The sequence below is a fragment of the Python bivittatus genome, unplaced genomic scaffold (assembly GCF_059951505.1).
Source record: "Python bivittatus isolate LINGU-HERP-01145 unplaced genomic scaffold, Pbiv_v1 ctg000040_np1212, whole genome shotgun sequence".
Taxonomy (NCBI): domain Eukaryota; kingdom Metazoa; phylum Chordata; class Lepidosauria; order Squamata; family Pythonidae; genus Python; species Python bivittatus.
The window spans coordinates 3,937,678-3,964,139 of NW_028277032.1; the positions used below are offsets into that span (position 1 = coordinate 3,937,678).

Sequence of the window (26,462 nt, forward strand, 5' to 3'; positions counted from 1 at the left end):
GCTTGTGTGATTCTAGTGTTGATCTTCTCTCCTTTTAGAAATTATTCAGTAAACATATTTTTCCTTATTGCAGTGGGACAGCAGTTGATCTTGTTTAAACCTTCTTTCTCTCTCTCTGTTGACAGACTTAAAGTGAAAGGATTTATCAGAGATGTCAAAAACAAATAAATCAAAATCAGGGTCCCGTTCCTCTCGTTCAAGATCTGGGTCTCGGTCTCGGTCTCGGTCTTTCTCAAAATCTCGGTCCCGGTCCAGATCAGTTTCACGATCAAGGAAACGAAGGCTCAGGTAAGTGTTTTGGGGTTGCCTCTGATGGAGAGGTTTTTGTGCACAAATGCTTCACCTCCAGGACCCCACTTGAAAAGAATGTCTGCCATATTACAATTGCTTGTCAGAGAGTTCTATTTTGATAACGTTATCAAAACGATTATTGATCAGTTATGAAAAGAATACTTCATTAAAACCTTGTGCTTTCTGTATTTAGGGGAGGATTCTTTTGAGATCTTGAGTAGATTTTGGCCACTGGCAAGTATTTAGAGCAACTGGTTTGCTTTTCTTGTTCTTTTGTTGTTGAGGAATGCTATAAATTATAGGAAAACATTTCCTGTTCTGTAAATTGACAGACAGAATAAGATCTGCTTAAATTTTTTTTTATGATTAGTTCCTTTCTCTTGTTCAAGAGTAAAGACTAGATATGTGTAAAATGTCCCTTCCAAATCTTCACCTTTTAACTGTGCAGTTACTTTTTAAGACCCTGTAAGTACAAAAGAGTTTAATACCAGATAGAAAGCTGGTAATTTCAACTGCCTGATCTGAATATTGTGGTGTTGCTGGTAACCAAATTCCAAAGAGCAAGAGATAATTTTTTGTGTGCTTTTCTGGTTCCTTATTGAAGCTTGGACTCTTAAATAAAAACAAACAATTGTTCAGATAATCCCAGATAGCTGCTTAGTGACATGCCTTGCCTGTTTATGGGGTTGTCCTGCTTTTCAGAAATCATTTAGTCTCCAAACGGATTTCTTTTTCTTGGCTACCTGTTGTATTAGTTACAAGTTTAAATAATTGAAAATATTCTGTGTTTTGTTAAGCTATAAGTACAAGGAATTGCTAATAATTAGAATGTAGTTTTTGAAAGAAACACACAGAAAAGCAACTGTATTATGCAGTGAGAGGGGAGAAGGAGAAGACAGTGGAAACTGAAGGGCTTTCCTTCCAGAGGGCAAAAGAATTAGGAACATCTGCCTAAGGCTGGGAATATGCAGCTCTATTCAGAAAAGCAAATGGAAGACAGGCTCCATGTGCGAAATGTCCCTGGATGTGGAAACCTGTTGGAGAAATTTTAGTTTTGTGAATGACTTGATGAAAGAAGCAAAATGGAAGAAGCTGGTGTGTACAAACATCTGGGAGAAATTTAGTGATCTCTCAGAGGTAGGCTTCATTTCTTCAGGATAAGGGCTACAAATCATAATCCTTTGTCAGAGGGAAAAAGCTGTAGCAGCTGGTTGCTTTCAGTGACTCGTTTGGGAGAAGTGGCCTAGATTGTATTTGTATCTCTCTCTGGAGAGTTTATCTTTTCTTCAGCTTGTCAGTCATTATATGAGTCAGTTGTTTTGCCTCTCTTTTCATTCTGCCCTAACTTTGTGGAGTGATCTGAGCTCATGTGGTTTTAAACCTTATTGCTGATTACTTAGGCCAAACCTCTCTTCTTTACTGCTGTACAACCTTGGCTGCATTTCATGTTATTGTGCCTTTTAAAATGATTTTTTGCGAACAGCTTCCAGGCAATTGGTCCTCAACAATAATTGTTAACATGTAGTAACCGCTTGGGGACTGGCTCTTATGTAGGCTAGTTAGTTCTTTTAGAACACTGTTAATTGGCTCGCTTTCAGTGCCTGCATTAGGCTATGTGTCTGTTTCTTCTTTCTTATGTTCCTGGAACTGTTTGCGAATGAGACAGTATCCCAGGTAAGTCGCTCTGTTTCCTTTTTTTATCAGGGAAGAAGGCTGCATTGTGTTGCTATACAACAGTGTCTTTTCATGTTGATCTGTACTGGGCGATAGTGGCCTGCTAACATTGCCAATCCTATTTTAAAATCTATTTTCACTTGGCTTTGTTTTCCCTTTTAGTTTCTCACCAGCATAACTTTTTTAATAACAACCTTAGGTTAGATGAGGAGCTCTGATTTGCAGTGGCTCTCCATGATCTGAGTTGCAATCTGTCTCTTCTCCCCTTGGTCTTCACCTGGGAGATGCAGTGTGGGTGCCTTCTGGTAGGAAGATTTGCTTTTCCACTAAATACACCTTTTTATGAGTAGTCATTGGGATTTTTAAGGTTTTTGGTTTTTTTGCTGCCAGTGATCTCAAAGCAGCATACATGGTTAGTTGTGCTAGTTCTCACATGATCCTTTTTAATATAATTTTTAATAGTTTTTAATGGCTTTGTTTTAATTGTTTTGTTTGAACTGTGTGTCCTGCCCAGAATCACATATGTGAGATGGGTAGCCATATAAATGTAATAAATAAAAAAAAATTAAATCCCTGCAACAATCCTGTGAGGTATATTAGGCTGAGTATGTGTGAAGTCTGAAGTCAGGATCTGGGTTTCCCCACTCCTAGCCTTGGCACTCTAACTATTTTTTTTTTTCAGGTGATATTAGCCATACATTTTTTAGCAAAATAAAGGGGGCTTTCTCAAAAATTACACATGTCACAGAGTGCCCCTCCTGTGTTATATGCTTTTCCTGGATAACCTTTCTAACATACACATCAGCTTTCATAACTTGTTGCTTAAAAAACAGAGGAGGCTTTATTCAGCTTATGGCAGGTTTCAATTTTTTTTTTATTACAGCAATATAGATCAAACTCACTTCTGTTCATTTCTTAAGTGTAATTTTTCTGTTTTCAGGTTTTAATTTACAGATTTAATTAATTCTGTGCCAGGTTTGTTCTCTATCACAACAAGAGTTTTAGATGATTGTCAGTCCTTTGAGGTAGGCTAGGTCAGGAAAGAGACACCACAAGAATTACTGGAATTCTCTTGTAGGGTATAATAATAGAACCTTGAAAGCCTGACGGAGTTGCCCTCTGCCCACTCAAGAATGAATCAAGGCAAGGGTTATCTTGAGTTTCTTTCTCATTCCTTGTTCTTTCCTAGAGCCAAACTCATGTTTATTTAACCATTCTTCCATTCCTTTTTCAAGGTTATCTCCCTACTCCCTACAAAGATAGATGCTGGAAGTGACTGCCTCTTTTTTAGTGCCTGTGTGTCTTAGTAATGTTCTTGTAGGAAAATTGAAGCAACTGCAGTAGCTAATTTCTTCTTCTAATTGCATTATTTAATGGTAGCTTTTTAGTAAAGAGAGGATTTAAACAATTCCAAGATACTGGAAAGGGAAACCTTATCCTGTCATGCAAGTAGGAGTAAATTTTTGAATTGCAGTCAGAAGTACTATGCATATTTACCAAATATCTTTTTTCCCGCTTCTCAGTTCTAGGTCCCGTTCAAGATCATATTCTCCATCTCACAACAGAGAGAGGAACCATCAACGAGTATACCAGAATCGGGATTTTCGAGGTCATAACAGAGGATATCGGAGACCCTATTACTTCCGTGGAAGGAATAGAGGATTCTACCCGTGGGGCCAATATAATCGAGGCGGTTATGGAAATTACAGGTCCAATTGGCAAAACTACCGCCAAACATACAGCCCGCGAAGGGGGCGTTCACGTTCTCGGTCACCAAAGAGGAGGTCTCCATCTCCAAGATCTCGAAGTCACTCTCGAAACTCTGACAAATCATCATCTGATCGATCAAGAAGGTCTTCATCATCTAGGTCATCTTCTAATCACAGCAGAGCTGAGTCCTCCAAACGTTGGTCATTAAAGGAAAAGAAATCTTCTAAGGATGCTCGGGGGTCCCAAGGTGCTGGGGACAACCAAGGGGATGACTCCAAGGAACAGCCCTTTTCAGGAGGAACTGCCCAGGATGTCAAGTCTTCAGAAGGGTCAAAACCCTGGCAAGATGTGGGCACTTACGGCACAAGTGCAGCCTCAAGGGCTTCTGCCGTGACTGAGTTGAGTCCAAAAGAGCGTAGTCCAGCGCTAAAGAGCCCTCTCCAGTCAGTTGTAGTCAGACGTCGTTCCCCCAGGCCAAGCCCGCTTCAGAAGCCCAGTCCCACATCTTCCAACCCTTCCCAGCTGGGCTCAGCTCTGCAGAGCGGCAGCTCCTTTCAGGCAGGCTCACATCAGTTTGAGCATAGTTTAGCGAGCCTGAGCCCAACGAGGAAGAGCCCAGTATGCAAAAGCCCCACAACAATCAGTTCCATTTATGGGACATCTCAGAAGGAGGAAATAGGGGCAGCCTTCTCCAAGAGGCAAGTGGTCTTGATTCCTGGAATTGATTAATTGTTTATATTTTGGTTGGAAGCTGTATGCATAATTTGGGTTAATTGAATGGTTGCCCTTTTTCCAATGTGGCTATGGAATAAGTTGCTCTTAGATACTTACAATTTGCATGGAACTGGACCTAGACTAAATTGGCTGCTATTCGTTCCACTGAAATCAGTGAGGTTTAAATTATCATTTATATTCACAAACTTTATATTATTTTAATAAACTTACCTAAACTAGGCTTAGTTTGGATCCAATCCACTTGATGAAAAAAATAACAAAATTAAATTAGAAGAAATAAAACAGGCAAAGATAATGCATTTGGGGAAAATATTCCACTGCCTGAATGTACTTGGTACAGTTTTAAATAGCATGGTTCATATAAATTTGTTGTTTGTTTGTTTATTAGATTTATATAGCTGCCCATCTCACACAAGGTGACTCTGGGGCAGGGGCGTTGGTTAAAAAATTAATTGAATGTGAGTAATGTCACGCTCCAGATTCAAAGTGTTACTCAAAATTAATATTTACAAATATTTCAAAACTTTTACATAAGGAAATTAGGAGATAAATCTTCAAGTGGTTAGCATTCTGATTTTACTGATGTGTATAAATCAGAATAAGTATGGTCTGAAAAATAGTCACCTGAAAAGAAGTACAATTTTGATTTTGGATTGGATTCATTCCACAATTCACTTTTTTGTGCATTTTCCAGGATTATGTCTGAAACAGCCCAACATGACTGAGCTTGGGTTTCTGTAGTTTCCCTTCGTAAAACTTTGGTTTTAAACTCACCAGTTGCCTATTATGTCCAGATGCATGGAGTATTTATTACAGCATACCTAGCAAAAAGCCAGCTTAAAATTGGCATTTGGTCTTTGCCTGAATGAACTAACAAGTTCCCTAGTTTGGATACAATATAAATTGTGAATAGTGGAACTAGGGAAACCTGAAATCCATCCTTTTCAGTGCAACCCACACCTGTGGTATTGTCCAGACTAATTGAAATGAGCCAGTTCACCTGTGCTCATGTTAAGTAGATTGGGTGTAAGAACCTCCAGCCATGCATTTTTTTACATCCTTGTCTTGGCGACATTAAGCTTCTGTTTTAGATTAAACAGAATCATTTGTTCTGTTTAATGCCACAGTTCATGGCATTATCCAGTGCAAATTATGGATTAGAGTGGCTAGTGAAAACCAAATTATCTCATGAACTATAACCTGATGTGTACTGTCACTAAACCTAATTAAGGTTAACCACAATTTTTTCAGACATAATGAAGCGAAGCATGGTTAACTGAAAAGAGAAGCAAAAGCTTCTGAATTTCTTGGAAGCAGTGCCAGAGGGAATGCGCATAATTCCAAGGCTTGCCGAGGTTCATTATTATACATTTAACTTCAGGTTTAGCATTCTGAAATTGAAAACATTTCTCTAGAAAAAATAAAGCACTAGAAAACATTCTTACATCACTGAAGGGGTATATATTTTAAAAGTAAAAACATGAATTTTTAGCACAAAAATGCAAAAGTTTTAGCCCTTTCTCAGTTGTCGGTATTTTTAGAATTGGACAGTTTTTTAACCAAGAATAGAAGGCAGTTCATAAGGATGCTTGTTGAGCTTTCCTGAAGGTTTTAAATCCCTAATGTGTATCAGTCTGAAAAGGCTCTATGATCCAGTAGGGTTGAGTCCTGAAGAGAAATGGCACCAAATTCTAGACAGCACAAATTTAGGAAGAATTAACCCGTCCATTTTCCCCTTTCATTGTTGGGGATTGAGTGGCAGGGCATAGCTGCCATTTAACTAATTACTGGTAGGTATGTATGAAGGTATATTTTCCCAAAACATATAATGAAATAACTTACTTTAAAAAGGATTAGATAATGATTTAGAAGATAAATTGCACAATGCAGCAATTATTATTGCTGCTGGTCTAAACTTTTCCTCATCTCTGATGACCAAGTGGCAGGAGCCATTAGGATTATATGTTGTTAAATACTCCTGATGAATCTCTGCAGACAGTTGTGTGGCCATTAATTCTAGGCATAATACAGAATTAAGCCACTACTGTCCAGGAGGGAAATTCTTGCATTCTTAGCAAGAAAAGCTGATTTTTAGACCTTGCTGGAATATCAGTAGAGCTGCATCAGGGGTTGCTTACAGAGCCATTGTTTTTTATTTATTTATTTAATTGTTTATTTTTTGCTAAGAGGCAACACCAAATTTTGTCCTAACGTGGAGTCAAATTTGAATGGACGGATGGCTTGTGTTCATAAAACGGAGAATAGCAGGAATATATTTCCTCAGTTTACCATAGATGCATATATTTTAAACTTAGATTTTTCTTTTCTGAGAGAGTTCTAAAATGGCTTAAACTAAATAATCCCTGATACATGGATACAAAAGAGTTGTTAAAAATTACATAACATAGGAATGTTGTTAGAGCATTCCTGTGTTATATAATTTAGGGAGGAGATTGATCTCGGTTTGAACAGAAATCTGCAGACATGATGTTATTTTGATTTTTCTTTTTTTTGTATTATAAACAATGTAGAAAATGATTTCCTCAATAATTTTTAAAACAAGGGAGAGAATTGTGTTGAATTTCTGAATGCACAATTTAGATTTTTAACAGTGTTGCATGTTTAAGCATCCATTATTGTAAATAAGGTAGTGTAAGTCAGATTTCAGAATATTGCTAGAATCATATTTCAGGAGCAGAATCTTTTCTGGTCACGCTTTCAGAAACATTTGGCAAGATATTTGAAAGAATGTACACAGTATTTGTCATCCTCTGGAATTCATTCTTGGGCTCCACTTCAGCAAGTATCAACAGCTGTTGAAAATTCAACTTGTATATCCAGTGAAAATTAAATAATAAAGGTGACAGTTGTGATATATACCTTGGGCAGGAACATTACTTGCATGTTTTTAAAATAACAGCCATGCTATGTAATCCCAAAGACCAATTAATAATATGGATGTTAATTTTAGTTGATCTTGTTAACTACACACGCCTCTAAAAGCCCATTCAATACAGAGGGAAAGTGGTATTGCAGCACTGCAGCTGTTTTGAAATCCACCTCTAGTTGTATATTAGTTAAACTGTTTTTTAGAGCTAGATGCAATAATGACTGGTGTCAAACTAAACCATCAGATCTAGTTGAACGTTGCCATTCTTGATAAATGTTCATTTCCTCCCAGCCACATAAGTATTTTCCCCATTAACCTTTTTGCTTTTATTTGTGTTTTGAATTGTCTATAGCTTCCATAGGAGACATGCCTTCAAATATTTGAAGTAGCTTTTGAGCCTTTTATTTCCATTGTGTGTTACTTAAAAGTACAGCAGTCCAAAGTGAAAATGTTGATGGGTTAATTCTTCAGAAACAGGTTTGTAAGTGAATACACAGGTTGGGTAAGATCTTTTACATATTTTCTGCCTTTTAGCTGTGGCAAAAAGGTTCTAGAAAGGTTGCCATTTTATTGGTTTGCTAAGGTCTTTGTGCCCAGGTTCTGTGACCTACTGTTTATCTAAACATTAAATGGTGCAAAAGAAGCTAAACAAAATATGAGCCATATATCAGTGAAACAGGGTTCTTTCCAAATGGCTTGATTAGACCTTTCAGGATAACTCTGCCTGAAATGTCCCTCTCTTTACTCATAGGTACCTGGAAGAACAAAAAGCAGAGAATGGGAAAGATAAAGAGCAGAAACTGACGAATGTAGAAAAGGAAAAAATGAAAGAGAAGGGAAGCTTTTCCGAGATGGGATTAGTGGATGGTAAAACAAAATTGGATCCTTATGCCTCTAAAGCTGACACAGAAAAGTTGTATCGTGGAAATCAGTCCCCTAAGCGCTATAAGCTCCGAGATGATTTTGAGAAGAAAATGGCTGAGTTCCACAAGGAGACTCACTATGGCAAAGATGAGGCAGATGAGCCAGAAAAGAAAGTTAAGAGCAAAGGGCGGAAGGAATCCAATTTTGATGAGGATGAGGACGAGGAGCCCAAGTTTCTGAAGACAGTATCTGCTTCCAGCAAAAACCAGGAAGAAGATCGGGCAGGCAAATGGGAAGGCCTGGTCTATTTACCTGCAGCCAAAGAGAAGCAGAGAAAAGCTGAAGAGATGGGGGAGGAGTCCTATGCTGAGCCATCTAAGAAAGAGGAGAGGCAGGCTGCCAAGAGAGCAGAAGCTGGACACCGAGGATTTGTTCCGGAGAAGAATTTCCGAGTGACCACGTACAAAGCAGGCCAGGAAAAAATTGCATCTTCTCCCCCACCCCGAAAGGCCACAGACAGCAGAGAGAAGCCGAGCATGCGGGGAGAGGGCTTGGCCACTGGCAAATCCTCCTTTTCCATTACTCGTGAAACCCAAGTCAATCTTCGAATGGATTCTTTTGATGAGGATCTTGCTCGGTGAGGGGCTCAGTGTATCTTGCTTCATGAGGAGAGCAGAGCAGAGGAGAGGAGAGGAGAGGGAGGTTGTGGCAATATGGCTGCCTACTCTAGTCCCCTTCTCAGTGGCAAGGATAAACCAGGAGCCATTTGAAAAATATGCCCAAAATTCTATTTATAGAGCATAATACTTGCACTGGTTACTAAACATGAATACCAGATGCTTTGTAAAGAAGGTATTATTAACTAAATTACTAACTCAAAATAACAAATGGGGGGCAGGTGTCCTAGAGTGCTCTTCTAGCACACAATCAAAAGTGAAGTGTGACCCTCAGCCCAGGAAAAGTTGTGCAGAAAAGTTGCGTTTACTCTTCTTAGAATGAAAACTCAAAAGACCCCTGCTGAAGGGTGGTTATTTTTATTTGATTTATATAGCCACCCATCTCCCTGTAGGCGGCTTGCAATAAAATAAATAAAACACATGAAATATAAAAAAAATAAAACACATAGCCAGGAGATGGGCTCTGTCAGACACCCAGAGGCCCAGGCTCGGCACAAAACCACACTTGGTGTAAATATAGGTAAATTATGCAGCTACATAAAAAAGGAAACAGTGCATATGAGATCTCTCCTGAAATCTGACCCTTCTCCCTAATTAATAATGCTATTTTTATCCAGGTTAATTCAGATGCAGTTGTGCAGCTGTTGGTGCAGAACTCCCATTCCCCTCCCTGTTAGGGAAAATGGAGCCTCAAATCTCACTTGTTAAGCATGACCAAAAGCCCCTTTTAAGCCTGTGCTTAGACACAAGTACATGGCACCATTTCAGGCACCCACTCTGGGTTCTTTTCTTCATATAATGACTCCTGCTTAAGTTGCCTTTTTATACCAAAGCAGTACAGCGTTTGCTGTCTCCCCCCTACCCCCCCGTGCTGAAACATTTCTTATGGCATTAGTTTAATGGCTGGGTGGGCAGCATTTTGTCCCTGAGGGCTGTGAAATGAAGGTGTTTCTCATTCCTCTCTTCTTGAAGCTGGGGTGCAAGAAAAAGAATGTTAGTATGGATCTAGATTTGAAGAGAGAACATCAGAAGAGTAAGGCACAAAAGCTTATAATGCACCATAATCTCTATGTTTTTAGGATGCCACATTTTTCATCATGATTTCTAGCCTGGAAATGGTCTTCTGTGGCAGCTATAACCATTAATACATGTTCTTTTGCATGTGTTTTTACAGCCCAAGTGGGATTTTGGCACAGGAGCGCAAGTTATGTCGTGATTTGGTGCACAGCAATAAGAAGGAACAGGAGTTCCGTTCCATTTTCCATCACATCCAGTCAGCCCAGTCTCAGCGGAGTCCCTCTGAGCTCTTTGCTCAGCATATAGTCACCATTGTTCATCACGTGAAAGGTGAGTTTCCTGAAAAGGCTGGTGACAAGGTGCTGCTGCTGCTTTGTGAACCATGTTGGCACTGCTGTTTTCTTAGAAATCAGTACAGAGTTCTGTGCGTTTCTTTTCTATAGAGCAAATTGGGGAGCTTTTCCACAAGGGGAGATGGTGCAGTGAATTCTACTATGGGCAGGGGACTGGACTTGATGACCACTTAGGTCCATTCCAACTCCATGAGTTTATAAGAAGTGTCTTTGAAAGATTCTGGAATAATCATTTCTCTATTTTACATCTTAGCTGTAGTTACATTTTGGTTCAGTTTCAGCTAAATTTGTTTGGCTCATCTTCCAAACTGTGGGGAGAGGCTATTCCAAGGGGAAAGGCTGCAGTGGGGGATCACTGGCTCTGCCTCCCAACCTCTCAGACGAGGGAGTTTTAAGGATCACTCCTGAGATGAGCACATAGAATTGTACAGTTCTATTTGGAAGAGGTAAAGAATACCTGGGAACCAAGTTGTAAAAGGCTTGTAGGTTAAAACCAGTATTTTGAACTGTACCCATAAACCTTCAGGAAGCCAATGCAGCATCTATAAAAGCAGGGTTATATAGCTGTCCACAGCTCTCACCTGCCAGCCTGCAGGCAACCACCTTTTGCGCCAATTGAAGTTTCTCAGTCTTCAAAGGCTGCCCCATATAAAGTGCATTGTAGCAGTCTAGCTTTGAGGCAGTAAAGTGCAGCTATTTGCATTCAAAGTGGGAAAGTGTTTTGGATCTAGCGTCAGAGGCTCCTTAAGCTATGCCTTTTGCTGGACCCATGTGGTGGCTGTGTGGTACTGACAGGTACAGTGAGTGTGCCTACCCTAGATCTAAACAGCTACACATCCCTAGACATGAGTTACTGTAACATGAGTTACCTTTGTGAATGATTGGTAAAAATTTTGTCACAAGGAGAAGAAAGAAAAGTCACCCCATGTATCTTTACTGATGACTGAATGCCTAAATCCTCTCTTTGGGAATGTGTGTGTAGTGCTGTAGTGAGCCCTGGAGATGCACACTGCAGGATTCTAAAGCCCTGCTGTTGGATTGCAACAGCCTCGTTAGGAAACACAAATAATTCATGGGGGGAGTAGGCTGCCTGGAAAGAATAGCTACCGGACTAGAGCCCTATGAAGTAGCTGCCCTTTTCTGAGGCAAGAGAATAAAAAAGTTCTCCACGTATGGCTTGGAATGTTCTGTACCTTCCTGTCCTTTCCATTTCTTGTTCTTCTTGCCCGCCTCCATCTAAGCAGTGAAAAAATTGATTAAAATGTCTGAATATCTGGAAGAAAAAAGCAGTCTAGGAGCAGGATAGTTAAGAAAGTGAAGACTGGCATGGGATAATTATTCAGGAGACTCCTGCTCTACTTCATGCTTAATAGCATCAGATGACTTTACTGTCAGAATAGCTTCCAGTTAAAAGACCTTTATACTTCTAAGCAATGAGATGGATCCTCTCCTCTTCCTGTCTTCACCCCCTCTTCACCTCTCTACTGTTTGCTTCTTGAATCTGTTGCAGAGCCCACTTTTATCTTGTCCTAAAGTCTATATACAATATTAACAATATGGTGTTTCCTCATCGCAAATCAACAGAGCATCACTTTGGGTCTTCAGGAATGACGCTGAATGAGCGCTTTACAAAATACCTAAAGCGGGCAGAGCAGGAGTCGGCTAAGAACAAAAGCCCTGAAATCCACAGGTGAGCGGTGCTTGGCATGAAAGTACAGTTTGGTCAAGTGGGAGAACAGAGTGTCTTACGCTGAAGTGGAGTGTGTGCCTTAGAATATAACCATAGCACAGAGGAAGAGAGATTTCAGGGGTTTAAGGCTTGAATTAGAGCTGGACACAAATGGCTTTTGAAATGTGCAGAATTGGGTGTATGATTTCTCTGGGTTTCTACAGAAAAAGAAAAATTATCAGGAGATCTTGGGGTTTAATGGCAGCATGGGAAACCAGGGAGATTGCAGATTGCTGGAGAGAGGACCATTTAGTGACATATACAGCATTCATATATAGCATTCAGCCAACTTGTAACTGAAGAAGTCCAAGCATACCCTATGAAAAATTCTCTGAAATTCCCTTCTCCTTTGAAATAATTTCTAAAGCAAATTTTCATTCATCAGATATATTGAGAAAGAAAAAACACAAAAGAATTTCTATGCCTGGTATTGATTTTAATTTACAGCTTAAAATCATGTAGACTTTGAAAGCTTTTGTGGTCCTCACTTAGAATTCTACCCATTGAGCAAGATCAGTCTGCCAATTTGCTGCTTCGTAAGTTCAGGAGCAAGCACTGCTTGTTTGAAGGAGCACATCCAGGGGAAAAGATTATGTATAGGTAGACGTATCTTTACCTGACTGTCCTACATGCTCCCTCCCCCCAGCCCTCATCTGACAGGTTAGAGTTAGGACATATCTTTGCCTTACTTCAGGATTAGCAATGGTAGCTTCTCCAAGGCCACAAGGGGTCTCCTGATTGCATCCCAAAAGGTGGCATACCATCCAGGGGTAGGCAGCAAATATTTATTTGCTTGTTTGTTACAATCATTTGTATACCACCCATGCCAGGCAGTTCAGTCAATCAAATATCACAAACAAGACATCATAAGGCTGAATCTCATTCCAGCAAGACCAAGTGGCTGTGGCTTAATGGACCATCCAACTTTGGGGATTTACCAACTCTAGCTGCTGGTAAATTGCAGTTCCCCAGATGGATCTAGTGCACAGTTTTGGGGGAAGGAGTTGAGGGAATTGGACTCACAGCTCCTGCTCAGGGAGTGGTAGCTGCTGTGGCCAAGAAAACATTTGACCAGATTTATCCCTTTCTTGGGTTAGAAGGCTGTTTTCAGTCACTTGTGGGACATCTTGTATGTGGATTACCCCAGTGCACTTTACAGAGAGCTGCCCTTGAAGACTACTTGGAAGCTACAACTGATCCAGAATGTGGTGGCACAAACAGTCATAGCCTACCCTTCTATGTTCATGTGATGCCACTACTACTCAATCTGCCTTGGTTGCCCGTGGGCTTCCAGGGGCAGTTGATGGTGCTAGTTGTCACCTGTAAAGCCTACATGGTATGGGGCCTGGCTATTTGCAGGTACGCCTGTCTACAGGTCTGCCTTCCTGTCCAATAAGATTGGCACACATCAGTTCCCATCCATTAAATGATGTCCGCTGGGGTGCAGTTGGTGTGCCTTCTCTGTTGCTGCACCTGCCCTCTGGAACAGCATCTCCCCCCCCCCCCGAGATCTGTATAGCCCTGACCCTGGATGCCTTTAAAAGAGCTTGAAGGACTGACTCTCCACAGGCATTGGGCCAGAGTATTATTTCTTTTAGAAATTCATAAAGCCATCCATCAGCGTATGGTAAACACAAACACAACATTTTAAAAATACAAAAGTTGGAAGAATAACCATTAGAAGGCAGTTAAAACCAAAGAAAACCAAATACACTGAAAATCAAGTAATTAAAACTAAACAACCTCCCAACTTCCTGGAGAGGCACACCAGATTGACTGGTGATGGGGTCCATTTATTTTATTCAGGACTTTAAGGTTGAGAATAAGACTGAGAGACAGACAGCTTCCTTAAAACTGCTGAAAAATAGTCTGAAGAAGACAATCTCAGGCTTTTAAGAGTGGGATTGGGAGTTGTTTACCTCTGAGATGACTTTAATCGAAGCTTTAAAATCCCCCAAAACATTAATGAGAAGGTGAAACTGATCTGGTTTGTTCATTATCTGAATGGCAAAAAAAAGGATTTTCTGTGGCCCTTGCTTAATCATGGTTTGCCTTTCTGTGTTTAGGAGGATAGACATTTCTCCAAGTTCTTTTAGAAAACATGGATTCTCACAAGAGGAGATCAAAAGTTCCAAAGAAGCCAGCTACAAGGTGAACTGATGCTTTTATTTGTGCTCATCTGTGTGCTTTGGGCATGAACTTTGGGTTTTTTTAAAAAATGATTTTTTTATTTAACTTGCTCTCTACTTAAGTTTGTGTTTTTCTTTCAAGGATGGGCATAATTCTAAAAATGAACTACAAAGGGTTAATTTTTATTAAAAAATGTATCAACAACCTTTGTGAAGTGGTTAGAAATATGGTAAATGACCCCAAAGTCAATTGAGGTTGAGCTTGAGACAAAAAGTGGATTTTTGGAAACAAGTGACCTTGATGATGGAAGAGACTTTTTGTGATATTTTGATGCTTGTAAGTATAACTAAATCACTTGTCTTACCCGTGATATTTCCAACCATGTTTTCAAAAAGACATGCATGTCAGAAAGAGGAAATTAAATCAAATCTGTATATGAGCCAAATCAAAGAACATTTTTTCTGCTAATGTGTCATTTCCTGTTAAATTCTGTTTATTTTAAAATGCTGTTGAAAATGAAAACACTCTTTTGGAAGCCTTTTAAGATATGCACAGTGAAATTTCAATAAGCCCCTTATTTTAATATTATTATTTATAATTTTTAAACAAAAGTATTTCATCTTTAAGCATTGTCTCTTCACCTTCATGCAAGTTTGTTTTAAAGAATTTTAACAATGCTGTGAAACTGTTTACTTTCCTATCATGCCTGTGTTCTCTGTTTATCAAAACGCACTTGTTGCTTCTGAAAGACAGTAGATGAACCCTGATGGTGAGCGCAAAGCTATGCATGTGCACGTGAGCACATGAATAGGGACATTCTTCTGATTTGCAAGCAAAAGCTTCTTAGCTCTGTGAGAAATGGAATGGATTGAGTAATTGCTACATCTCCGGGTTTTGCTGGTGATACTTGGTGACAAACCAGTTTCCACTGTGGTGATAAAGTCGTCTTTGTCTTCTGAGCTGCAAAGGGGTTGTTCTTCACCTGTGGAATGCAGAAGAACAAATAAAACTCTCCCACGAGGCAGTGCCAATTTCTGCTATAATTGAAGCTATCTTTATTTTTACCAGAAAGGGTACTATAGACTTGTGTAAGTACTGCTTTAACAGAGAGAGCTCCTAATGCTTCTCATTTGAGTTAAAGGGACTCTTCTCTGGCCTGTTTATTGTGAAGTCTTGCCTTGTGCCAGATGGGAGGCTACTGAGTGGGTCAAGACCCTGTGTGGATCAGCTGTTTCAGTAATAAGCAGAGAGACTTATACAGATCCAAATGACTTCTCAGATGATAATTGCAGTGCTTCCTATGAAGGCTCTACTTTGCCCCTGAAATTTAGTTTTCTGACTGCAGTATTTTCTCTAGTTCCTAGCTATTACATGCCAGATGCACCATTTAAAAGATGCTAAGAAAAGGGATGGTAAATTTGCAATACATTGTGTTTTCTCTCACTCTTTCTCTTCTGGAGAAAGTCTCTCTCAGTAATCTCCAAGGGTGTCTGAAGGTTATGCAGGTGCTAAGTAAACATATACTAGTAATAATAATTCCTCAGAAGCAATAGTTGGCTGCAGTTATTTGCATATTTATTGTACTTTCAAAGTTCAGTGTTCCAAAGAATTCATATTCCCATCACCAAATAGTAGGATTGGAAAGGGGCAAGATGGAAACAGGGAAAGGGAGGAGAAAAATAGTCTGTTGCTGAGTAGTTGAAGCAGGACCTTGTGTTCCCTTGGGTGAATGGGAGTGTGAAGCTGTGCGAGAGGCCCAGGCCCCAGACTTTCTCTCCTGGGCCCAAGCCACATCCTCCATCATGTGGTCTCCATCAGCAGAGGCTGTTTCAGGCCTGTTTTCTGTGCTTGATGCTGAGTCTTGTGCTTAAAATGCACAAATCTGAGCTTGAGCAGTGATTCTTAGCAAGAATCTTCATGGGGCTTAGGTGTTTGGAAAGGGAGTGGACAAATGAACTTTGCTTCTTGGGCTGCTCCTTCATATAAATTCCTTCTTACTCTCAACCCTGGGTGAAACTTTTCTGCAAAGCTTCTGAGGCTGGATTGCAGCTGGATTGCATGCTTCCCTTTCTCTCAGTATCCACAGCCAGGCTGTCCCGTTCTTGGGGTGGGAAAAGTATCCTTTTTTAGTAGAGGGGATGGAATTTTACTGTTTTTAAGTCAGTTTCCTGCAGCATATGACAAGCTTTCAGAAGCCAAATATATGTGATAGGTTTTTAGACTTGGTTTTATTTAGTGGTTGTGGCCATTTGAGGTTGCACAGAAGGCTTTGGCTAAGTTTCTCTCTCCCTCTCCCTTGTTAATAACTTGGCCAAGACCCTTCTGTACTCTGTTCTTTGGCCAAGAGAGAAATGAATGCAGAAAGAGTGGGGATGTTTCCATGTTTTCAGACAATGTGGTTTGTGAACAGCAACCTAACATGTGCTGTCCTTGTGGTTTCCTGTCCTAAACAAGATCAACACTGTATTTGTGAAGAAATTGTTGAAGGCTCAGTTTAAAATCCTGTCCTTGCTGTTTTTCTCCTTCCAGGCTGAGAGCAAATACAAAGATGATCCAGTGGACCTGCGCCTTGACATTGAAAGACGTAAAAAACATAAGGAGAAAGATAAGCGAGGCAAGTCAAGAGAATCTGTGGACTCCAGGCCTTCAAGTCATTCGAGAGAACGATCAGCGGAGAAAACAGAGAGGCCTCACAAAGGCTCCAAAAAGAAGTATGTCAGAGTATTGCTGTCGTTCTTTCCTTCCCTTTTGGAACCATGGTCTGCAGGGCCCTCCTCGTGAGGGTGTGATCTTTCCCAGCCTGCATGTCCTAAAGATGTGTGGACTTGGATTCCCAGGATTTCTCAGTCAAGAGGAACAGTGATCTAGCAGATGCCCTCTTTCATGCAGATTGAACAGGCTGCTCTGTTGGATCTAGCTGCTACCTCATATGAGTGGCGGGGGGGGGGGAGGATGGTTTTCAGGAACAATTTTACTTAAAAGTTTCAGGAAACCAGAATGTCAGAAGTGACCTCAGTATTTGTAATTTGGTTCTGTTCCCCATTAAGCAAGGAAGATGAGCTCTGTCATGTTGTGAGGGTTTATCAGCATGGTCTCCCTGGTCCATCTTGGAACAGTTTGAGAGTTCACATATTGGTCCAGGAAGGGCCTGGAGTGATAGATTAGTGTTTGGCCTCATGCAGACTTTACAGTGGAGGTATATTGAGAATTATCAGTTTTCCTGCTCCCTGTTAAAATTGAGAACCAGTCACTCCATGTATTGGAGAAGTTTGATATTGAAGGATATGTCATGAAGTAACAGGTTACTTTGGCCCAATGAATATGCCTTCTGCTTTAACAGCTGCTTCACTGAGTCAGCCTTGCAGTCATACAGAAGTTGAGTTTAACCTTTGAAGAGCTGCGTTTGAGGGAAGCTAGTCTGTGGGGCTATCTCTAGTGGCACCTGACTGTGCTACAGCAGCAATTCCTTGATGGTAAATTGAATAGTCATTGAGAGTCTAGTGGCATACAAGTTTAATAAATTAGTAGCAGCAGCAGTAGTAGTAGTAAAGACAACAGTCAGATACTTCCTTCAGTTTCACAGCTAACAAAAATAAAAATGTTAACAAGGAAGAAGAAAAAAGATGCCCCGTCTCTTTGCTCAGTTTCCCCAAGATTGGGATTAAGCAGTTGTCATTCCTGCACTTAAAAGGGGGGAAATCTGAGACCTAATTATTGGCCAATTTGTTTGTGGAGTGCAGTCAATAAGGACCTTTGCACCTGTAAATGTATTCTTGCTGCTGAAGAAGAAGGATTGACTGAGTGGCAATTCTGTTTTCGGGACTAGTTTTTCCCTTGGGGAGAGAGTGGGACTGAGGCAGCCATTTGCATCTGTGTCATTCTGTTGGCTGTGGCTACCCAGGTGCGCCTTCTAGACACCAGCATTCCACAGCCCAAAGGGCAGTGCGTGCCCTGGTCCATTCTTAGAGTGGTATTTCCCCCTCCCCCCTTCCAGTAAAGGAAGTACTGAATCTCTGTAATTCTGCTTTGACCCAGCTCTCCTCTGTCTTTTGGGTCTCAGGAAGCACCGACGTGTCCGGGAGAGATCGAGATCGAGCTCTTCATCCTCGCAGTCTTCACGCTCCTATAAGGCAGAGGATTATCCTGAGGAAACTGAAGAACGGGAGGAGACACCTGCCCCTGGGTTTGACAAGTCCCGCCTTGGCACCAAGGAGTTTGCTGGCCCAAGCGACCGGGGCAGAGCTCGAGGAACGTTTGTGAGTGTCCTTTAAGGGTACATCTCCTATGCCCTGCAAAGTCCCTCCAGAAGCTGTCACCAAATTTAAATATTTAGTTGGACAAAGGAGGAACTATTAAATTCAGAGAGTTATCATATTAGCTACACTTAACTCATTTTAATTAAATGAATCTAGATTTTGTCCTGGCCCTGCCTGGTTTCTAGTCTGCGTAGCCAAATATAGTCTTTGGCCCTAAAGGTTTATCACACTGTGATTTAAGATTGTGTGCTGTTTTGAGCTCTCCAGGCCCCTGCTTGAAAATAATCAGTCCAAATATTTCCAGACTCTAGTGGAGCATGAACGTGGACAGATCTTTCCAAAGTGGTTTTTTAATGTGAATCTAGTTAAAGCAGAACAGATCAAAAGTCTGTGACCTCAGACAATTAAGTCGAGCCATCTCCAGTCCTTGTAATCCTTTTCAGAGGCAAAGGATTATGGTTCCTTAAGGCTTTCCCTCTCCTTACTGTTGCTGTGAGTGCCTCCCTCCCATCCCAGAGCAGATAGGCAGAAGGGATTCAGCCCTGCTTTGCCTCCTCCTCTTTAGCAGCAGTTCCGGGCCAGAGGCCGTGGCTGGGGAAGGGGCGCCTTTTCTGGCAACAGCAGCACCAACAACAGTGGCACCAGCACCGACTTCCAGAAACGAGGCCGGGAGGAGGACTGGGACCCTGAATATACACCCAAGAGCAAGAAGTACTACTTGGTGCGTGAGCCTGGGGTGCAGCTCTTCCCCTTGGAAGTGGCTCCTCTGCCTGTCGGGTGGGGCTCGGTGATCCTGGCCCTTTGGCAAAGCAGACTGAGTTGTGGCTGATCCCCACAAGAGCCAGGCCACCATTCTCATAACAGGGCGGAGGAGGACAGGGAAGCAGGGGTGGGGCCATGTGGTGGGCTGCGGGGATCTTCGTGGACATGGTGACCAGCTGACTTTTCTCCTTCAGCATGACGACCGTGAGGGCGAAGGTGGTGAGAAGTGGGCGACCCGGGGCCGAGGCCGGGGCATCTTCCCCCGAGGCCGGGGACGTTTCCTGTATCGAAAATCGAGCACCAGCCCCAAATGGGCTCATGACAAGTTTAGTGGAGAAGAGGGCGAGATCGAGGATGATGAGAGTGGGGCCGAGAACAGAGAAGACAAGGATGTCCTTCCGTCCGTGGCAGAGTAGGAGCCGCCGGTGATGCGAGGGGGGCAGAGAGCCTCTCAGCCAGGAGTGTCATTGATCCTGATTAGTTGAATGTTTTCCTGTTCTTTGATTTCTCAGTGACCCTGGAGGACGGTAGAGTTGTGCCCACTATTTTTGGCAATCATTTTTGTCTTTTTTAAATGTGGTGATAGAGATGGGTAATGTCTCGCTCTTTTGTTTTCCTTTTTCCTGTTTGTGGATTTTTTAAAAAATCCTTTATTTTAAGCGTTTGCATATATATTGACAGTACTCCCTAAAATGGTTAATTTTGGAAAGGTCTTCATGGTTCTCATATATATATATTCATTATACATATAATGAATAGAGAAAAAAAGGAATAAACATCTGAATAGAAACTATTGGGACCAAACTCTGTAGTGTTTTTAATTTACAGGAACTTTTCCCCAACTGAATTTACAACTATTTCTTTTAAAGGAATCGCTTTTTTTCCCTTTTCTGCTGAAGTTTTAAAGATAGCATGGCACAGTTGGGGAATTCAGTTTCCTTTCCCTGTCAAATTACATATTTCCTCTTGAATCTTAGCATCTTCATTTGTTCATCCAGATTCCTTGCATATCTCTTTTCCTTCTCAACGTCAAACTGAATACTGTTTTCAGGATCACAGTTTTGTAAGAAACTTCTGAATATACTAGGTTAAAAAAAGCCTGTAGCATGAATAAAATGAAGATTCTTCTTGTATTAATCTTTTTATAAAGCAGTTTCGATTTACTTCTGTGGTGGCCATGGCCACTTGCTGACAATTGGCTTTTCATTCTTTTTAGCTTTAAATCTGCAGTGCTCAAAAGATGCTTGGCAGATAGCATTCATACTCCCAAGCCCACAACAGAGATTCTGATTGCTGTATGGAGAAATTAATCCCCCAGGAATCTGGCTTTGCCGTGTTTCCTTTTGCTCCCCACTTTCCTCTCTGTGAGTTCATTTTGTGGAACTGGTGCAGTTCCTGCTTAGCAGAGCAAGTTCTTAGCAAATTCTTGTTTTGACTCCTCGTTAAAATAAAACTATGTTGAACTGAACTTTGTGCATACCATTTCATCCTGCTTTTGTACTAACATTTTTGTTTCATGCCCGTGAGCATTCTTACACTGAGCGGGGTCAACATTAGTCTTCAACAACAACGACAAAAAAGAAAGGAGGAAATAAGCCCTCCGAAGTAGTGGGAAAATGCTTGTCATGGATCACATCTTTTGTTCAAACTGGAAATTAAGTTCCACATGGATGAAGGTGGACATGAGGTTCTTTGCTTCACTAGGAACCCTTAATAACTAGAATTCTTAGCTGGGCAGAGTAGCTCAGTGTGCGTACAGTTCTTGTCACGGCAGCTCTGTGGCCCCACTGCTTTGAACGCCAAATGGAGTTTGTTTGAATACTCCATCACAAAGAGCAGAAAAGTTGGATCCTGAATACACAATTGATTCCAATAAATAGTGTTGGTCAGAGCCTGTGTGTGTGTCCAGGGTTCCCTCAGGTTTGGGTGGAGGGAAGCAGGAAGCAAAGTTGCTGCATGAAGGGGAAAAATGCATTTTTCAGCCTAGGTAAAAATGTGTGCATGATTTGCTTTTGCTTTGTGTAAATTGTTCTGTGAGGTATTGAAATTCCGCTACTGACACACAGAGCTGTGACTGAGCTGTCGTCCTTGCAGTTTTGGAATCTTTACAAGAAACTGCCCTTGTCATAAAGAATAACTTGGAATGACATCACATAGTACAAGTTTTAAACCTTCAGGTTGTGGGAAGGCCTGGCCCAACTCTGTTGTTTTCTAGGAGCTACATTTTTTCTTCTCCCAGGTTCTAATCAAAGCAAACATTGACTTATATTATCCAGTATTATTCATATTCACCTTAAATTACTTTGCCCTCTTTCATGGCTTCTGCTTTGCAGGAGAGGAGACATTTCTAGCAAGTTTTATTTTTATAATTTATTTGATTTCTGTCCCAAGATCTCAGGGTGACTTCTGGGAGGATCTCCGTTCATTTTATCCCTACCACAACCCTGGGATGTGGGCTGGCCTGAGAGAGAGAGAGACTAGCCTGCAGGCACCCAGTGAGTTTCTTGGCTGATGGGGTGAGGGAACACCTTATCCTGGGTCTTTGCCATCTTGGTCCAACACATTGGCTCCAAACTTTTCAGTGTAGCAAATTTTCCTCCACTGCATTGCACCTATGAGATGAGATGACAACTTTATCATTCAAAAGGTGGAGGAGAGAGCTAGAGGGTCAGCTATACTGAACTTGATACTTACTAATAGGGGTGAAGTGGTTGAGGGAGTGGAAGTTGTAGGAACTTTGGAGAGAGTGACCAGGTCATACTAGGATTCACCATAATGCAGGCAAAGGTAGCTGAACAAACTCAGACTAGTGTTCTAGATTTTGAGAGAGCTGACTTCAGCAAACTAAGAAAGAATAGGAAGGATCCCATGGATGGAAATCCTAGAGGGAAAACCAGTTCAGGATGCTTGGGAAGCTCTGAAAAACGAGATGATAAAGGTCCAAACAAACAGTACCACAGAGAAGGGAAAACGAGGCACCTGATGAGACCAGTGTCATTGCACAAAAAGCTCTCTGGCAAGTGAGGGACAAAAAGGACAAGTATAAAAAATGGAAAGGGGGGCTTGTAGCTAGAGCAGAATACCAGCAGGTAGCCTGAATCTGCAAGGACGAGTCAGGAAGCCTCAGAATGAGCTAAGACTTGCAACAGATGCCAAAAATAATGTTTCTTTTGATATGCAAGGAGCAAGAGAAAAGTCAAGGAAATGGTTGGGAGAAGTTGGCAAGAAGGTGACAGCAGGGAGAAGGTGGAACTGCTTAATTCCTTTTTTGCATGTCTTTATGCAAAAGCAAAAAATAGTTCAATCAAAAGCAGCACTGTAGGAGACAGAAGAGGAATGCAGGTCAAAATAGGTAAGGAATTGGTTAGAGAACCCCTAGCTGCTCTGAACAAGTTCAAGTCTCCTGGACCAGACGGTTTACACTCCAGGGTACTGAAGGAGCACAGGGGAATTCCCAGAGGACTGGAAAAGAGCTGATATAGTTCGAATCTTTAAAAAGGAAAAAATTGGATCCAGGAAACTACAGACCAAGCAGCTTGATACCTGGGAAAATTCTGGAAAAGGTAATCAAGCAGTGGGTTTGTGAGCACCTAGAAATGAACAAGGTGATTACTAGAAGCCAGCATGGGTTTGTAAAGAACATGTCATGCCAAACAAATCTTACTGCCTTCTTTGATAAAGTGACTAAATTAGTGGGCCAAGGAAATGCTGTGGATACAGTATACTTAGGTTTTAGTAAGGCATTTAATAAAGTAGACCACAGCCTACTTGGCAAGATAGAGCAATGTGGGATAGACGGTACCACTACCAGATGGATTTGCAGTTGGCTGACCAACCGCGCTCAGCATGTGGTCCTCACTGGAGTTACATCTACGTGGAGGGAAGTATGCAATGGGGTACCTCAAGGTTCTGTCTTGGGCCCAGCGCTCTTCCACATTTTCATCAGTTACCTAGATGAGGGGATTGAAGGGGCACCTATCAAATTTGGGGGTGACACAAAGCTGGGGGGAATTGCCAACACTTTGGAAGATAGATTCAAGATTCAGAAGGATCTTGACAGACTTGAGCATTGGGCCCTGTCCAACAAGATGCAGTTCAGTGGAGAGAAAAGTAAGGTCCTGCACTTAGGAAAAACCAGATGCACAGGCACAGGATAGGCAGTACCTGCTTCAACAGTAGTGCCTGTGAGAGGGATCTAAGTGTCCTGGTGGACCCCCACTGATGTGCAGACTCCGTACAACGGAGCCATGGCAGATTTCTGAAAGATGAAGGTGCGTATTAATGCTGTGTGGAAAACACCTGATCTGTAACACAATCAGCTGCTTTTGCCTAGGGAGAATACTACATTTTTTTTAGAAGAACGGAATTAGATGTGTTAGCATCTTGGGGTAGCAGAGTATATCTATTTTCACTGAGAGCAGTACAGAGGATTTGGAGCCACATACTTAGAGATTTGTTTCCAGTCAGATGGTGTCCTGGAGTGGTCTAAAATGTCAGACAATGACTGAGAAATAAAGAGTCTGGAGGTGGATCTAGTTAAGATGCTGAGGCCCTCGGAAGAATTGGGAAGGCTCTTGGGAAGTATTCTTCATTTGGTAAAAACAGAAAGAGCCAATTTGATCACTAACCAATTAACTAGAGCGGGAGCCTGCTTCTTTTCATCAGTTAGTTCAAGCAGGGGCTGGGTGGCTGTCATGAACTCTAGCTGGGATTCTGCATTGAGTGAAAATAAAATCTTCCTTTAGTAAAGCTGGTGGCTACATAAACACATCCTTAATTTGGGGGTGGGCTGCAACAATCAGGAAGTGATTTGTCATCACCTTTTTCTAGGATACTTTAGTACTTCCAGAGCTCTGGTCTCCCATCCAAATATTAGATCCAATTCTGCTTAGCTTTTGAAGTCAGCTGAGATCTGGTAGGTGCCGCCATCTGTGACTGTGTGTGCAATTCATATAAAAACACTGTAAGAAACTAGACTTTCTAGGCTGTGTTCACACAATACACCTTAGTTTGCTTATTTGTGGTTTGCTGAATAGATTATTAAGGCGAGCCAACACCAAGCAAACCTGCCTGGTTTAGCTTAGGACAGTGTTGTCCAAACTTGGCCACTTTAAGATGAGTGGACTTCAACTTCCAGAATTCCCCAGCCAGCATCTTAAAGTGGCCAAGTTTGGACAACACTGGCTTAGAAGGTGGTGTAGGCCAGGTCTAGATGTGAGACTCCAGCTTAGAATAGACGGGAGGAATTGTGCAGATAAGCGAAGGGTGCGTTAAGTTGCAGAGTCCCTTCTGTGCTCCTTGGACAAATGGGCACTGCCTTTAACATGACCCCCATCTGCAATCTTGTGCACCGCCCACCTGCTTTCATACAGCTAATGGAAACCAGAGCAGCAGGGGGAGGGGGTTACCTCTTCTACCTCTCCCTTGTGATGTCACTCCTACTTGCCAGTTGTAATGGTCACACCTCTCTGGAACAGTACAACTAATATTCAGAAGTTACCAAACAGCTTTTTCAGTTCAAAGTAGTAAACTTGTGAACCAGCCTGGCATTCGTGCAGCTCCTCAATGGGAATGACTAGGTGGGTACTGCATTTTGAGAACCTGGTGTAAAGCTGATGCTGGGGAGAGGGCAAACTCCACAATGTTCAACTGTACTTGCTTGAGCATCAGGACACTTAATGCAACTTCCCTGATGTTTCTGGAACACTGGCCTGCAGCAAATCTAGCACAAGTGTTCTTTTGTTGGTGGATCTGTGAGAACGTGCCTGATTCCGAGATGTGTGGTTGCAGCTGTGCTGAGAAGTGACATGTTTGTGGTGCTTTCCTGTCCACAGTAAAGGGCTTTTTGGCGGGGGGGGGGTGACTACCTCTCCCATAGATCACTTGACTATGATTCGTCCTAAAAGTCAAGTCACCTTCACTGTCACTAGGTATGGAATCATGGCTTGCCCCTTTCATTGCTGTGTATGGCGAGAAGAAGATATGTTCAGATGTGGGGCTTGAGTTGCTCCCTGAGGCTCTAAGAGTCACACCAAGCTTTGGAAGGAGCAGTATTGGAGGCAATGGCAGTTTTAAAACAATTGAAAAGAGCACATGAAGAATTTGTACTTAAGGAACAGCCTTGTTTCAAGTTCAGGGACCGGCAAAAGCTTTCTTTGAGACTTTTCTCTTTCCTGACTCTGCTGCCAGAGAAAAATAGACAGACAGAATACTTCAATGGCCAAGTATAAAATATATACAAGGAATTTGTCTTCGGTGACGAACAGCAAGAGCAACAGTGCGTTTGGATAGTTTCCCAAAGATAAAATTACAGTGTAGTATTAGGTATGAATCAGGCCAGCAGGACTTTCTCAGTGAGACATAATTCAAGCTGCCGACTCGATTCCCTGGAAGCTCTGGAACATCAATGCTACGGGTTATGAGGCCTTCCACGTCCAGAGATGAAGAATTTTTCCCATGCAGAAAAATGCAAAGGAATCCAGGTGGCTGTAGATTAATCGTGCAAGCGGCAGCTGCAGGTTTTGGAGCCTTCTGGCTGGTCAGAGACGGTCTGCTTCTGGTGGGTCAGGCATCTGCACAAGGAACCAGCCAGCACTGCAGGGGAGGGAAGGACAGTCGAGAGTGCTGAAATGCAAGGTCAGGTTGGGTATTGTGTTTGCTCTGCAAGCAGAGTGAAAATGAAATATTCAGCTGCTGATGGGGAAAAGTAAGGTTTTCTCTAAAAAACAAAGAAGAAGAAATGTTTAATAAAAGGAGGTTCCCAGCTAAATGCACATGCCAGGTGGGTCTCTCTTGCTTGAGAGAAGGTCCTGCTGGCAGAGACAGAAAAGCCTTGCGTGGTCATCTACTTGGGTTCTTTTGTGTAATATGTGATATGGGCTCTACCCGTCCCTAGGGGTGGTTAGCTCCCTGGAATTACTTGCCAATTTTCCATCTTTTTAGAACTTACTTATTTTTAGGATTGTTTTTATGTTGTATTTTAATGAATTTTTATCTTGTTGTAAACCACCCAGAGTCATTTCACGAGATGGGCGGTGACAAATTTTACATACATACATACATACATACTTCTGTAGCTGTGAGTGTCGCTCTCACATAATGGGGTGTTCACAACATTCTAACTTGTGAGTGGAAGGCTGGGCCTGGTGTCTGAAGAGCTCCTGGAGACACTCCCAAAAGTTTAAGGATTGCTTATAGTCCCTGAATGGGCTGCAGGGAGCACTGTTAGCACCTGGGGAAAGATCAACGGACCCCCACCTGGACCCCCAACGGACCCCCAACATACCTGGACTCACTGCCTGCTCCCCACCACGTGGCCTTTCCCCAAAAAATGCCTCACGGGGCTGTCTGCAGGTTGTGGTCTGAAAAGTCAAG

The 26,462-nt window shown here is 41.9% G+C and overlaps 1 protein-coding gene across 3 annotated transcripts in view; it reads left to right on the forward strand.

Annotated features, from left to right (window-relative positions):
* Positions 1-20,556, forward strand: part of THRAP3 (thyroid hormone receptor associated protein 3) — a 36,032-nt gene extending 15,476 nt beyond the window's left edge. For 2 of the 3 annotated variants that reach the window (XM_007435301.4, XM_088154036.1), the window contains exons 3-12: positions 126-288; positions 3,489-4,373; positions 8,052-8,801; positions 10,016-10,188; positions 11,796-11,901; positions 14,007-14,091; positions 16,600-16,781; positions 18,131-18,326; positions 18,892-19,047; positions 19,283-20,556. In XM_007435301.4, the coding sequence (XP_007435363.1) occupies positions 152-288; positions 3,489-4,373; positions 8,052-8,801; positions 10,016-10,188; positions 11,796-11,901; positions 14,007-14,091; positions 16,600-16,781; positions 18,131-18,326; positions 18,892-19,047; positions 19,283-19,504 (2,892 nt within the window). In that variant the 5' untranslated portion in view covers positions 126-151 and the 3' untranslated portion in view covers positions 19,505-20,556. The remainder of the gene's footprint in view (positions 1-125; positions 289-3,488; positions 4,374-8,051; positions 8,802-10,015; positions 10,189-11,795; positions 11,902-14,006; positions 14,092-16,599; positions 16,782-18,130; positions 18,327-18,891; positions 19,048-19,282) is intronic. The other variant, XM_007435303.4, reaches the window with a different exon arrangement.
* Positions 20,557-26,462: the final 5,906 nt, after the last annotated feature.